This window comes from Myripristis murdjan, chromosome 11 (genome assembly GCF_902150065.1).
Source record: "Myripristis murdjan chromosome 11, fMyrMur1.1, whole genome shotgun sequence".
Lineage (NCBI taxonomy): Eukaryota > Metazoa > Chordata > Actinopteri > Holocentriformes > Holocentridae > Myripristis > Myripristis murdjan.
In genome coordinates, this window is record NC_043990.1 from 14,170,135 (window position 1) to 14,184,979 (window position 14,845).

Here is a 14,845-nt window from a genome sequence, read left to right on the forward strand (position 1 = left end):
GAGCGTAAAGTGGCTCAGAGGAGCTGGCTGGGAGCCATGGAAGAGGAGGCAGAAGAGAACTATTTTGTTCACTTGTGATATGAAAGATGTGAATTTTCTCATTTTAAATGATGGAAGGAGGAATTGCTGAAAAGTCCACAGATATATCTTTAGTTGCAAATTTTATGTACAAAAACTAGTATGTGGTGCAGCAGTTACTAAAAATAAATAGTTTCTGGAAGGGAAAAGTCATGGGATCTGATGGGAAAATGAAAATGTTTTAAAGCGACATACCTTTAGATGGTTGTGTCTGAACATGGAGAAAACTAATTTAGTCTTAATGGTAGTGGTTTAAAATCATGGCACTTTAAAATTACAAGCAGTTAAAAGCAGGGTAAAAAAAAAAAAAAAAAAAAAGTCCACATTTTGAAAAATAATGGCACTTTTCTGGATTTTGTCTGATTTTGTGCCCTGCCCACTAAGATTGCTGTCAGTTGATTCTTTGTCTCTAAAATCTAAATAAATAAATACATTAAATGAATAACCTTATTATCCGGCCTGTGAATACCTTCTCATAACCTGAAACTATTAGTTACTATTATACTTATATACTAGATGTAAGATTTGCCTCAATTAAATAGATAATAATAAATAGTCTCTGGTAATTTTTTTCTTCTTTACTTATTTTACCAATCATTTTTTAAGTTAGTCATTTTTAGGGATTCCATAAAAAAAATCATGCATGTGGACATGAGATAAAAAGCTGAAAAAATCCACAAAGAGGCTCATGATCATCTTTTGTTTGATGTTTGCAATGTATTCAGTTTGTGAAGTATGATTTTATGATTTTGAGTGTCCAGAAACTAACTGGGGCCACTCAGGTTTACCAGGGTGAGGTGTCACCATAGGACAGCATCACAGGGTGGACACTGAGACCTTTTTGTTTTAATTTAAGGTCAATGAAATAGTATACAACCATAAAATAAAGATGACACTCAGCTGCCAGTTACAGATACAGATACCAGTTTTATGCATAGTTTTCTGTCTTTCTCTCTGTCTTTCTTTCAAATAGTCAGTAAACTTAAGACCATGGAGAAGTCATGGATTATACACAAGGACACAAAAGCACTTCTTCTTGATTCTTGTGCATTTTCACTTTCAGTCACAGAGGTGTGTCTCTCTGTCTTTGACCTCTGTGTTGCCTGTCAGCCCTCTCCGGTTGTGAAGGTGTGGCTATGATGTGACCAAAACAATGAGAGGGCCACCCTGCTTTACAGCCGCAGTGCATCTGCTAGACTTCCTCTCACCCAATCAGCACAGGGCAAATATGAGTCACTTCCCCGTTCCTATGCCCTTATATGGCACAAAGAGGCCGTCCTTATTTGACTGAAAAGGAAATGGTGGAAGGGGTAGTCGGACAGCTTTAGCAGACAGAGGGATACCAACACTTTTGTCTCAGGTGAGTAAACTAATACGGCCTCGGGGATTTTGCATGTTTAACCTAAAGGATATCTGATTTCTCTGTAATAACAAATTCAGCTTAGAGAGATGGGACTTGAAGGAGAATATGTGCATGATGTTTGATTCCCCCGTCTGGCTGGGAATCAGGAAATGCCAGCAATGTGCTAAAAACAAATCAAGAGGCACATCCTGTGAGCAAATGAGAGGTGTCAGATGGTCACTGTGGGTCGTTTGAATTATGAAAGAGGACAGATCAAAGGTCAAGATGTGTAACCATTTGTTTATTTTGTGTTTTTTTTTTTTTCTGTGTAACTATGAAGACACACCCACTGTTCTCCGGGAGTTATTTTTCCACCACAGCAGTCTTGAGACTGATGACTAACGCCGTATTTATGAATAAAATGAATTGTGGATTGTGTTTGTGGTTACACACAAGGTAGTAGTGAATTGCTCGCGTGATCTAAATATTTGAGTGTACAGTACGCCCATACTGTACATCAGTAATTCATCAGAACTGAAAGGATGTTACATAACTGAACATAATTGTCTAATTTGTTTAATGCTAATCTGGATATTTAACTGTAAGGAAGCAGGTGCAATTTTTCTACCCCTCTCCCTTCTTTAGGCTCTGTGTTTTGTTGTGGCAAAGTCTGAGCCTCACTGTCAACTGCTGCTGCTGGGAGCTGGGGTGTAAGGTGACACTGTTTGTGATATGGTAAACATAAGGCGGCCTGTGACATGTGTGCCGCCAGCCAGCAACATGAGAGACAGCCTTTTGACTAAATTTCCCTGTAATTTTAGAAGAAACAACAGCTGAGAACCTGCAGGACCAGCTCTTACATCTAGAGTTCACCCGAAATACAAGAAACATCTTTTCCCACTAACAGTATCTCTAGTGCAAGTCATGCATCTACATAGTTTCTGTGCAATTTGGTGGGGTTTCCAGTCTGCGCTGATCTTCCTTGTCTCGCTTCACTCCAATACCGTGGGACTGGATGTATACACATTTATGGAGCTCAAACCCTCAGAAATGTACAGTGTCCGGAGTGAGGAGTACAAATTCAGGTGGACAGATATAGTTTGATGTTGGGTATCCGTGTCATTGTTTTTGGAAAGAGCTGTTGAGATTTTCACATGTACATTTTTGAGGGTTTGAGCTCCATAAATGTGTATCATCCCATGTCCTGCCGAAAGACAGGGAAGGTTGCGGCAGACTGGAAGCCTCACCAAATTACACAAAAAGTATCTGGATGGATAGACTATAATGGGGATAAATATTTTTTTGCATTTTTTTGTATTTTGCTTGAACTGCTCCTTTAAATCTCCAGCCTAGTATATAGGGAAAAGGTAAAGGCTAACATTAGGCTACCTGGAAATGATTAATTAATTACCTTAGGTTGTAGTCAGTAGCTGAAGGCACAGCACAGTGTTAATTCAGTTTTACAGCATGTGTGGTTCTCTTTATCTTTGCAGCCTCCTGACTCACTTGTCCGGACCTTTACAGTGGTGGGAGGCAGAGGAAAAGCAGCAGCCATGGCCAACTCTGAACAGATCAAGAAGACCGCGGTCAAGGTCTTGACCTGCGTGGAGAAGGTCTCCTCCTTCGCCTCTTCTATCGACCCCCTTTTCGGCATTGTCTCTTCCCTGGTCGGGGTGGCTCGCAAAGGCCTGGCGAGCGAGGAGGGCAACGCTCTGGACAAGGAGTTCCGGTCGGTCCACACCAAACTGGAGAGCATATCCGAGAAGAACCACCAGTGCCTGAGGCAGATCCGCATCGATGAAGTCAATGAGACCTTCGGCAAGTACGAGGAGTACATCAAGCACCAGTATGCCGCCTTCAACACCATGGTGGCACTGGTGAAGAAAGATCCAGACCACACGCAGCGCCACATGGATCAATTTGAGAAGATTTATGAGAGAGACAAGAGTGACATGAGTCTGGATGTGTACTACCGGGGAATCATGGGCACCGGCTCTGTGTTTGGAAGGCCGCTGCTCAAGGTGTACCTGGAGCACTGTGACCGTGACCGGAAGATCATGGAGCACCGCTGCTCCCACCTTCGCCACCTGTTCCACATGGGCCTCATCGCCCTCATGGCCTACACAGCTGTGACTGAGGATGATGAAGACGAGGTGAAACAGAAGTGGGCCAAGAGGGTGGAAGACATCCAGCAGAAAATGCAGGAGGTGCTCAGTCAATGCAAAGAGGAGAGCCCGTCCTAAATTTGAACTGGAAGGACGGGACGGACCCATACAGAAAGGTAGTCCTGTGGATTCGGTGAAAACGCTATGGGGACCAGCATCCAAGTTTATACTCTCAGCTGTTGACCAATGAAAGAAAACAAATCATGCCATATAGATAGGAAACGCAGCCTTTTACATATTGTGCACTGTAGTTGCACTTATTTGCTCTCTTGTATCATTTTGGTTGCTGAATCTATTGTGTATGTATATTATTTTTGTTCAAAGAGACCACTTGAGTTTTTGTTTTGTTTCGGTTGTTTTGTGTGACCCGTCAATAAATGCTGATGAAGTTTTATACAATCGCTTCGGTTAAAAAAATATAAATTATATGTTTATCATGTCTGTGTGGGATTCATTTCATCTGCACTAACACCAACAATTTATGCAGAAAAAGAAGCATGTTCTGTACCATATAGTAATTTCAGCAGCCTATAAGATCACAGAAAAATTCAAAATGGATTTATATTTCTATCCATAATGAGAGAGGAGACACGCACAAACAGAAGAAGCAAGTGTAATACCTCTATGGACTTCACTGCTTCCCTCTCAAATAGTAGCAACATAACCTGGAAGATTAACTATTACTTGGTACATATTAAATAAAAGGATAAGCAACTGTTTTTGAAATGCCTAACAAAAACAATTAACTTTGAAGAAACATAGACTCACCAAAAACACAGATTCCTCGACAGTTTCTGGCTCAGATACTTGTTCCATGTTGGTGCTGGAATCGTCTCAACTCTCCTCGTCCTCTTCTCTTTGCATATATTGTCTGTGAATCAGGCAACCTTACTATCAACGCTCAATTACAGTGTCTATCTTTGCAGCTACAATCATACAGAAAATTCAAATGATGCAATTATGCAAATAAGCTACACTTGGGAAGGGCAGAAATGAAAATATAATTCTTCCATGTGCACATCCAGGATCAAACTACTAGAAGATACAATTAAGTAGAGAATTACCAACCTCCAAACAAAATGCCTTACAATACTTAATGTGGACAGTGGTTAGTGATGTACTACATACTAATCTATGCTTTCCAGTTAGTGGTCATCAAGAGGCAAACAACCACTACTCCAAACACAAACTGATTATGATTTATTTATTTTAAGCAGGAAAATAAATTGTTTTTACAACACAAAGACCCTTTATAATTACACCAGTCTGCCATTAGGCCATACAGGTTTTTTTTGTTTTTTGTTTTTTTTGACTTTTTGACTTTTATGGAATAATATTGTAAGTACTGTATGGTCCCTGCACCCCAGAATTTGCACTGAGCGCCTATTTGCCCTTTTGCACATGTAATGTTACAATGTGTTTTAGTGGGTTGTCTACCCAGTTGTTTATTGTTATACGTATGCCCCTCGGGGACTAATAAAGCAATCTGAATCTGAATCTGAATCTGTGGCTTCACCTCATATTGATTAAAGTGCATTTCCCATCCAGTAAACCTGTAACCACGAACTGTGCTGAAAAGTCACATCCTCCTCAGGTGAGCGACACAGTGTATTGGTATCCTGAGCAAGGACAGTGCTATCAGCCTGTCAGATGACAACATACACAAACAAACAAACAAACAAATAAACAAACAAACATATAAAAAGATGGGAAAATACTGCCTACCTAACAAAATAAAATACAAATAAAAAATACATAACATTTTGTAAAATAAGTGTAAGAATAAGAATATCCCCATGGTGTGTTTTTAATGCTGCATAGTGACCTATTTGCACTGTAGTAATTTTTTATTGGGTTTTATTTAATGTTATTGCTATAAAATTCAGGTTTGTGCACTTTATAATGTAAGCCATCATGGGAATACCATTGTCTTTTTTTTTCTTTTTTTTTTTTCTCTCTCTTAAAGGCACTAAACGGGTGCGTCTCCATGTAAGGCTCAGAGAAACAGGGTCCCATCCAGCCCATGGATAATTTAAGGTGCATCTTCTGCGGCGCACTGAGTCCCCCCCGCCGCCAGAGCCCTCTGTCGCCCACGGCGGGGCGGGGTAATGTGAGAGCCTCGTCTGCTTCCCTCTGCCCCGCTGTTGTCGGCAGCCCTGCCCGCTGTTCAGGCCCCGCTCACAGGGCAACTCAACCATCTCCTCTGTTGTTTACCGGGATCAATGACCTAGCTGCGGAATTTGCGCTGTTTTGCCAACGCGGAGCCGCTGAAAGTGACGCTTCGCCTGTTGGAAGAGCGGCAGACATTTCTCGGTAAGTTTCAGCCGCTCGGCAATAAGCGGAAAAGCAGCAGCTACCAGGCTCACAAAGTTCAAAATGTTTGATCTTCATGTAATTGTGTCAACAGCCGGATCGCGCCGCGTATAGCGCAGCCACAAGTGTTGGGTTTGTCATTTTGTATAATAATAATAATGATGATAACAGTTTGGGGAAAGACAACAGTTGCGCTTGGTTTCCGGGGCGTGACTTCTGAAAGTGTTGCGGGTATTTGGAAGTTGATGCAATTCATATAGGCAGCAAATTAACTCACTATTTCTCGGTTTACACGCCCAGTGTTGAATTTTTATACAACTAAAAAAATGCACATGCATTTATTTTGTTTGCGGTCTTCTTTTGCCTGGATACACTCTCAGAAAATAGAGCCCATACTTGCTCCTTTAGGGGTACAGTGGCTTGTCAGAAGGGCAGTACCCTCTAAGGAACAGCTTTTGCACCCTTGACTTGGGGTATTTAATGTGCTCTCGTGTTTTTACCCTATAGAGATCAGTCTTATTCCTGTATTATAACTATAATATTGACTGGATATTTGCATTACCTATTTTTCATATCCGCAAATCTACTAAACTTATTTCATTTCAAGGCTACGCAACCACAACCAAATTAATATTTTAAGTAATGTAGGGAACGTAATTATGTAATTTTGGGAACATATATGTAAATTTTTATAAATATCTGAAGAAAGTACAAATAATTATCTTGAGGTCGAGTAATTAGCCCCAGGGGTTACATTTGTGAAGCTTGTGCATAGGTGGGGAAGAAATGGATTCCTACTGTATTTTCTGACAGCGTATGCACAAGTAAGATGTCAAATTATTGAATACTTTTAATCATGATCATGTTTTCTCCACCTATTATATGTCAGGCATGCCACTCCACAGTATCTGGCCCTCGTGTAGGATGTGTTGTTGGAATTGAGGACAAGTCAGCACGATGGGCAACCAAGACACCCTGGAGGATGTGTTTGTCGCCGTCATTCGTCCAAAGAATCAAGTCAGTCTGAGCTCGAAGGAGTACCGAGCTAAAGCCTATGAGGTAAATACACCGACTCTGACTGTGTGAAGCTCCTCAGCATCTCCTCCTAAAGAAAGTCCCTGCAAGTTAAGATGAGGAGGCTGACGGTTCCATTTCTCATCCTGTTTGTTTTCTCATACTGACCAGGAAATAAGGTGTAGAGCAGTGGTGCATGCAGAATTTCTTATATGGCATGTGTGCTTCATCTGGCTCCTGTTTAGATCCTGCTGATAGAAGTGCCTTTGGAAGGGAAGGAGAAGAAAAGGAAGAAAGTCCTGCTGGCAACAAAGATCCAATCCGGAGTCGACAAAGCCAGATCCATCTTGGATTATGTTGATGAAACGACCAAGCCGATATCCAACAACCAAGGCTTCATAGGTAAATGTCATTTACAATCGTGCATATTTGTCAGCCTCAGAAATGAGTGAATACAGACAGAGGAGATGAGTCGCTCCTGCAGATTTTTTACCTTTGGGCAATTTTCGGTCCAGGGAAGCGCGTGGTGCTCATGAAGAAATTCCCCCTGGATGGAGACAATGAAGGCAGAGAGGCCTCGCTTTTTGTTGTGCCAGTCAGTGTCAAAGGTGAGTCAAAACCAGAGAACCTGTCTTATGAAATGAACCCCACAGATGTCGTTCAACTTATGTGTTGTGTTTATAATGTCTCTGTTTCTGCACAGACAACAGCAAACCCATCTACAGCGCCGGCAGCCCCACTTTCTACTGCTTTCAGGACATCATGCGGGTTTGTAGCGAGACCAGCACCCACTTCTGCTCCGTCACCTCCAAGATGCTCCTGGCTTTAGACAAGTAAGGAAACGCTGGAAAAGAGGGGCTGTTCACTGGGCTTTCAGTGTCAGTGAAGAGCTGGTCACGATGTGGACTAACACTGAACTGAGTTCTTATATTTACACATCACTAAACCTACTAGGAGTTACTGTAGAAAAACCATTAAGAATTCAGTGTAATATATTTAAAATAATAAATTGACAGCATCCTAAAATATACATTAAACATCATTCAGTAGCCTTCAGCTGTTAAGAGCTAATCTAACATTTGTTTTTTAATATCTTTGTTGTACAGTTTACTTTTAACGTCTGATCTGGGTTTAACATCCATTGTTTATAACTTTATATGTTATTGTTCTATCTGTCTATCTTATATGTATGTACACGTAGTTTATTACCAGCAGGCAAAGGCATTTTAAACAACATAAAAGCAAAAAATAAGTTATTCCATTACATCTATGAGAGCAGCTGTTTCCTGACATTAAGTAAATATGACCAAATATGACCTGTTTGGACCTGCTGAACAGTTTAAGCCTTTCTCACGTTATGCCTGAACCTTTTCTTTTTTTTTCCTCGGAGTAAAGGAAAGGTGAGATGTCAGATTGTCTGTTGCCAGTTGGGAGAGATTTTATTGTACTTAACAAGGTGCTCTGTCATTTTAACTTCAACCACCTCAAATAATAGAATGAATTCTTGCTCTTGATTTAAACATGACGCCAAGATTTTGGTGCAAACCTTTAGATACTTTATAAATCTTGATTAAACTCCCATGTAACTTCCACTTAACCTGGTCTAAATCACTGTCCGTGGCATTGAAAGCAGCCACAGGAGTGAGATCCCACTGTCAGTAAATGGGATTAGGCTGATTCCTCTCCTCTTGTCTCTGCAGATGGCTCGCAGAGCAGCACACCGTGCCTCACGCCATCCCCGCTTTGTTCCGGCCAGCGCCCGTGGAGCGTGTGAAGACCAACGTCAGCAACCCGGCCTACAGCAGCGAGGGCAAGCTCAGTGACGAGGGTCTGCACATGGGCTACACCGCCCTGGAGATCAAGAGCAAGATGATGTCACTCGAGAAGGCGGACATGTGTATCCTCAACCCGCTGTACGGCTCCGACCTGCAGTACACCAACCGGGTAATGAAGACTTGTTTTACAGACAGAGAGACTGGTCTCCAAGAAAAAGAGTTTTATATTTTTATATGTCCACAAAACTGGCCCAAAGTGTTGGAGCACAAAACAAAACGCAAAATTTCATTCGTTTCTTTAAATGTTAATACATATCCTGTAACATATCTTTAATATAATATAGGTCTGTGCTCTCCATACTCTGCCCTTTTTAAAGACTCAGCGCGGTGGTTTCATTTCAGTGGCTGTGGATTGTAGCATTGTGTTACATCTGATTTGAGGCTTCTTGCTCTATAAAAAGTTACTGCCGCTCATTTCTTCATCGTGATGCCAAATGCTGTAGTCTGCTTTTGGGGAAGTCGGCAGCACAGTTAGGGCTTGCAGGGCAGAGGAAGAGATGTATTGTTCTCTATGATTGAGCCATTCTCTGCATACAAGTATTTTTTAATCTTTGGGGAACAAATATGAAGAACGCTGGCGCCCTTGGACAATGATTGTGGGTAGTTTGATGAACAGCGGACGATGAGACACCTTGTGAACTATACAGATTGTCACCAGTTAAAGCCCATTAAAGTCTGAATATATTTGGTGTTATTTATACAGGGAAGTAGATTAGATGTCTTCAAGGTTTTATTCTAGTATATAGCTCAATTATTTTTGGTAACTGTTTTAAACTACTCAAGGTCAAACAGTGAGATTCTGAAATGTGATTCTTTCTGCAGTGGACCTTTAATCACTGTCATGCTAACATTTAATTTTATCCTGCCTGGCCTGCTTTTTTTCCTGTAGGTGGATAAAGTTATAATCAACCCTTACTTTGGGCTTGGAGCTCCGGACTATTCCAAGATCCAGATTCCCAAAAGGGAGAAGTGGCAACACGGTCCCAACAGTGTGACAGAAGACAAGTGAGGAGTCCTATTATTATTATTATTATTATTATTATTATTATTATTATGTTTTTTAAAAAACTGAGCCATAATTTCATAATTTTCAAACTTGACAGCTCATAAACATTGACTCCTCTGTGTTTACAATTTCTCCTCTTTCTGGAAATGATAGAAAAGAAGTTAGAAAGTTAGTCAGCCTGTCAGTGGTTGAACTGGTGTCTGTGACCCTCTCTCTTTCTTTCTGCTCTATCGTTTTGGTTCACTACTTTCAGTAAAATACAGCAGAAATCCCTCAAAACAGTCTTAAACCCAGAATGCTGCCCTGTCTCCCCAGGGAGCGCCAGTGGGTGGATGACTTCCCACTGCACCGCAGCGCCTGTGAGGGAGACACCGAGCTGCTCTCCAAGCTTCTGGACAGCGGCTTCTCAGTCAAGCAGCTGGACAGCGACCACTGGGCTCCCATTCACTATGCCTGCTGGTCAGTCACAAGCTTGTCTCGCTGCCCAGAAATATCTGTCGTATCAAAAAGTTATTATTTTCTTTTCCTCTGAATGACGAGTCTTAAACACAGTGGCTCTACTTCCCATCATGACTTTAGCAGGGCAAGATTTTTCCATGCAGTGCAGGATCTGTTTTGTCCCGTCCAGGCATGGTAAAGTTGAAGCCACCAAGCTGTTGCTGGAGAAAGGAAACTGTAATCCCAATCTGCTCAACGGCCAGCTCAGCTCTCCGCTGCACTTTGCTGCCAGAGGAGGCCACTCAGAGATTGTGCAACTCCTGCTGCAGCACCCAGAGATCGACCGGGTAGGAAATGCAGTGCTGGTCAAAACACAATGAATGAATATTTAGTGGTTTAGCCCCAATTTATGTATCATAGCATACAGTCTTCTCCCACCCCCCTGTTTTTTTTTTTTTTTTTTGCTGAACCTCTGAACCTCTTCTAGGTGTATCTTGTAGTCTTTACCTCATGAACACACACTGTCAAACCAGATGTTACTGAGCTGTCATTTCCATTTAATGTATGATGTGATCTGCCTGTCCACTGACAGCACATCGAGGACCAGCAGAAGCGTTCGCCTCTCCAGGTGTGTGAGGAGAACAAGCAGAACGAATGGGAGGAGACGGTGAAGCTCCTGCAGCAAGCCAGCACCAAACCTGTGAGCGACTCGCACCTCGCACACTGATGACACTCCTGTTACACTGAATAGCTATATTGAGTAGTATTCACGCTGATCCCAGATTTCTCTTTTTTGACTGGTTTGGATCTTTCTTATCTTTCTGCAGGATTTATATATTTCTTTATTATGGGTGTTTATTCAGTTACGGTCGCTGATGTCTGGGGCAGTTACCTCTACCTGTCAGTAGATGGCACTATCTCCCCAATGATTACCAGGGAATCTGCTATGGTTTATCATCTATGATTTATCTATGATTTCCAGGCCTGGATAAGTATGGAAAAAAAATAGAGTATGGAAAAGTATTTGCATTTACAGACTATTGTTTATATTTAAAGTTTTAGAAAAAGCATAATCAGAAGTGGCAATAGTAAATTAATAAATTCCAAGAAGCATATTCAGATTGTGTTCACAGTTGGAGCAGCCAGTTGAGTGTGTTTTCCACTGAGCAGGCAGGGCAGAGTGAGTCTAACGCTTGTCCAGATAATGACGTGCAAATCAGTGATGGCACTTGACCACAAGATGAGGAAAGGATGAGGTCTGAAAAAAATCCACCGAGATGTCTGGAAAAGTCTGGAATTTTGAAATGGGAAGTGTGTAGTAAGGAATCCTGGAGGCTGTAAATGTGCATTTGATATATTTTGGCTTTTACTTTAAGCTGTTATTGGACACCTCACAAACAAAACTAGCACTAAACTACTTTTCTTTTGTTTTTATTGATGACATCGCTGCGTGTGTGTGTGTGTGTGTGTGTGTGTTTGTGTTTGTCCCCCAGTATGAGAAGGTGCGTATCTACCGCATGGACGGCTCGTACCGCTCGGTGGAGCTGAAGCACGGCAACAACACGACGGTGCAGCAGATCATGGAGGGCATGCGTCTCTCTCAGGAGACCCAGCAGTACTTCACCATCTGGATCTGCTCCGAGAACCTCAGTGAGTCCACAGCCGCTGTGACAAAACACTATGACCTGTGATCCTCATTTTACTGCAGCACAAGTTTGAACAAAATGCACTTTCTTGACTCTTTAATATTTAATGAAGCCTTAATGAAGCCTTATAAACTGGAAAGATCAATACTACATGGGCAAAAAAATCCACTTTTAACGTTACAGTGGGATCACGAAGAAAATGTTACATAAAAATAAAAATGGCATGTTTTACATAACCTAGGCATGTATGTGTACATTTTGAAGGACATTGTAAATTATGTCTGCAGCTGCCAATGGATCATAGCATAATAATATGTTAATTCCACTACAGGAGAGACTTGATGCTCTCTGTATGTGGATACACTGGCAGAATCCAATATCATGCTTCCCTGATTAATTAAGAAAGTGTGAATACAGTGGCGTAAACTGCTGCGTATGTGTCAGACCTGCAGCTGAAGCCCTACCACAAGCCGCTGCAGCACCTGCGCATCTGGACGGAGATCGTGACGGACCTGACGGTGCTGGACCCGCAGAGGGAAAACCCGCAGCTCTTCCTGCGGAGAGACGTCCGGCTGCCTCTCGAAGTCGAGAAGAAGGTAGAAGGGCTGTCTGTTTTAAGTCCTCTGTGTTCGCCTGTTTATTTTCTCCAATTTCCAGTTGTTGCCTTTCTGTGAAACTTTTACTGAAACTGCAAAACCATGTATTTGGAAAAGCAGTCAAACCCATCGGACAGAAATGTTGATTGTGTTCGCTTTGGCAGTAGTTGGATGCAATGGAGGAAACACTGATTTACAGTATCCATCAGTCCTCCAGTGGTGCCAGATGTACTGCATGGCTGATTAACTGTATTACTTGATGCATATCAGATACCTCACTGTGCTGCTGCTGTTTTGCTGCAGGTGGAGGACCCACTGTCCATCCTCATCCTGTTTGACGAGGCACGTCACTGTCTCCTCAAGGGCTTCTTCCCCTCTCCGGACAGCAAGCTGATCACACTGGCCAGCCTCCTGCTGCAGATCATCTACGGCAACTATGAGAGCAAGAAGCACAAGCAAGGATTCCTCAAGTAAAAGACTGTTTTCAGAGCAAATTTATGCCTAAACATGTACCACGATGACCTCTGACATAATCAAATTAATCTTCTTACATGTATCATCTATGGCATGATGTTAATTTCAGTGACCTTAACTTGTATCTGTTGGAGTTTATGGAGGAAAAACTATCTTTGTCTCAATGTTTTCTTTTCAACAGTGAGGAAAACCTTAAATCTATTGTGCCGATATCCAAAGTGAAAAGCAAAGCATATCACTGGACCAACAGGATACTTCACGAATACAAGGTATAGTCGCATATTCATGAGGAGAATTCATCTCATCCTCCAGATTAAATCCCTTTCTTGCCCTATGTGACCTGAGCTTTCTCCCCGTGCCGCTCCGACAGGCCCTGAGCACCAGTGAGGGCGTGAGCAAAGAGATGCACCACCTGCAGAGACTCTTCCTGCAGAACTGCTGGGACATCCCCACCTACGGAGCAGCTTTCTTCACCGGCCAGGTGTACACCAAGGCCAGCGCCAGCAACCACAAAGTCATCCGTGTTTATGTGGGGGTCAACACCAAGGGGCTGCACCTCATGAACATGGAAACCAAGGTATTCCACAACTTGTTTTTTTTTTTTTTATTTACACATTTAAAGCCTGAGTATAACTGTTTCTCCAGCTGTCATTTGTCTTGTTTACCTGCAGAGAGCACTCAGGGCCAGTTTTCTGTACAAGGATTAAAGGAATATTTCAGCCTGAAATTACTTCTTGCACTCATGTCAGTCGTGCAAAAATCGAATGCAATGCCGTGTTTTTGATGGAAATATCATTGATAATTAGGGAAATATTCACTTACTGGTCCAAAGCACTTGCATTATTCTGCATGAACTGTTTTGAATTGAATGGATGCTTTCTGTGTTTGGTTGGAGCTGTAAGGAGATGGAACAATTTGTTTCAGTTATTTCAAAGAAAGCTGCGATGCGTCTGCAGTGTTTAACTCCTTCCATGTTCAGTTTTGGTGCAAATGTCCATGTCCACTGACATGGAAGTGAGCAAATATTATTATTATAAAACTAGTTATTTCTCTCAGTGATTATTTCAAATATTTAAAAGCCAGGACCTAATTCATTAGAATAAGAGAGCTTGTCAAGTGAGCACAGCATGAATATTGTTGATTGTTTTCCCATCCTTGTTGCACTACCTCTCATGCATGCTCCAGACTGTCCAGAAGTGTAAAAAATGTTTCATCCCTGTGATCCCAGGTCCTCCTCATCAGTTTGGAGTACGGCACGTTCATGTGGCAGCTTGGACACGCCGACCAGTACTTCCAGATACACAGTGTAGAAAACAAAATGAACTTCATTGTGCACACAAAACAGGTGATTTTTTTTTTAATGGGAATTTTGCAAAACCAGCCAACCAACATTTGGATTTGAATCATTAATTTTTGGAAGTGAAATAATGAAAACCATTTCTTGTGTGTGTCATGCTCACTACAGTGGTTGTTGTTGTCCTTCACAGGCTGGCCTTATTGTGAAGCTTTTAATGAAGCTAAGTGGACAGATGACTGCGAGTGATAAGGGCTTATCAGACAAGTATGCTTACGGTTAAAACACAAAAAAAAACCCAAAAATCTATCGACGACAAGCCGGCGACCAAGTTCCCTGAGAGCAAGGTCTGCGCCTCACCAAAGTGCATCATTTTGTATTTTGCAGAGCCCCACCGATATACCCTTTCACATTGTGTATTTTGATTACTCTCCTATTTTCAGTGCATGTAAATATGTTTATTTAATATTTCATTTTAATAAACTGAAGGATGTACATATGAACATGCGTTGGTGAAAATGTGTGCGGCTGGTCTTTGATTGCAAAACAAATGTACTTTTGTTTTTAATAACATCCCAAATAACGAAATCTCTGCAAGTCATTTGGAAACATACAGCACAACCTCAAACTGCGTCACACTGTAG

The 14,845-nt window shown here is 41.8% G+C and overlaps 2 protein-coding genes across 3 annotated transcripts; both read left to right on the forward strand.

Annotated features, from left to right (window-relative positions):
• The first annotated feature begins 1,356 nt into the window (after window positions 1-1,356).
• Window positions 1,357-4,024, forward strand: LOC115368183 (protein rapunzel-like). 2 transcript variants are annotated; one of them, XM_030064193.1, is made up of 2 exons: window positions 1,357-1,438; window positions 2,914-4,024. In XM_030064193.1, exon 2 carries the CDS (start codon window positions 2,974-2,976, stop codon window positions 3,661-3,663), a length of 690 nt encoding a protein of 229 aa, XP_029920053.1. In that variant the 5' UTR covers window positions 1,357-1,438; window positions 2,914-2,973; the 3' UTR covers window positions 3,664-4,024. The 2 variants fall into 2 exon arrangements, with proteins under 2 accessions (XP_029920053.1, XP_029920055.1); XM_030064195.1 differs by having other exon boundaries at window positions 1,375-1,438; window positions 2,945-4,024.
• A 1,640-nt stretch (window positions 4,025-5,664) lies between these two features.
• krit1 (KRIT1 ankyrin repeat containing) lies at window positions 5,665-14,701 on the forward strand. Its single transcript, XM_030063615.1, has 17 exons — window positions 5,665-5,898; window positions 6,788-6,957; window positions 7,158-7,314; window positions 7,428-7,520; window positions 7,616-7,745; window positions 8,613-8,856; window positions 9,637-9,752; window positions 10,069-10,212; window positions 10,382-10,538; window positions 10,784-10,891; window positions 11,685-11,841; window positions 12,282-12,433; window positions 12,737-12,903; window positions 13,089-13,176; window positions 13,278-13,484; window positions 14,136-14,252; window positions 14,395-14,701. The coding sequence occupies exons 2-17, from the start codon at window positions 6,856-6,858 to the stop codon at window positions 14,482-14,484; spliced, it is 2,229 nt and encodes a 742-aa protein (XP_029919475.1). The 5' UTR covers window positions 5,665-5,898; window positions 6,788-6,855; the 3' UTR covers window positions 14,485-14,701.
• The last annotated feature ends 144 nt before the right edge of the window (window positions 14,702-14,845 follow it).

Excerpts from the sequence above, each read along its gene's own strand:
- krit1 (XM_030063615.1), top strand. The coding sequence starts at position 6,856 with ATGGGCAACCAAGACACCCTGGAGGATGTGTTTGTCGCCGTCATTCGT. Across the intron at positions 10,892-11,684 it reads AGCAAGCCAGCACCAAACCT|TATGAGAAGGTGCGTATCTA; the intron begins GTGAGCGACTCG and ends TTTGTCCCCCAG. Across the intron at positions 13,485-14,135 it reads TCATGAACATGGAAACCAAG|GTCCTCCTCATCAGTTTGGA; the intron begins GTATTCCACAAC and ends CTGTGATCCCAG.
- LOC115368183 (XM_030064193.1), top strand. The coding sequence starts at position 2,974 with ATGGCCAACTCTGAACAGATCAAGAAGACCGCGGTCAAGGTCTTGACC.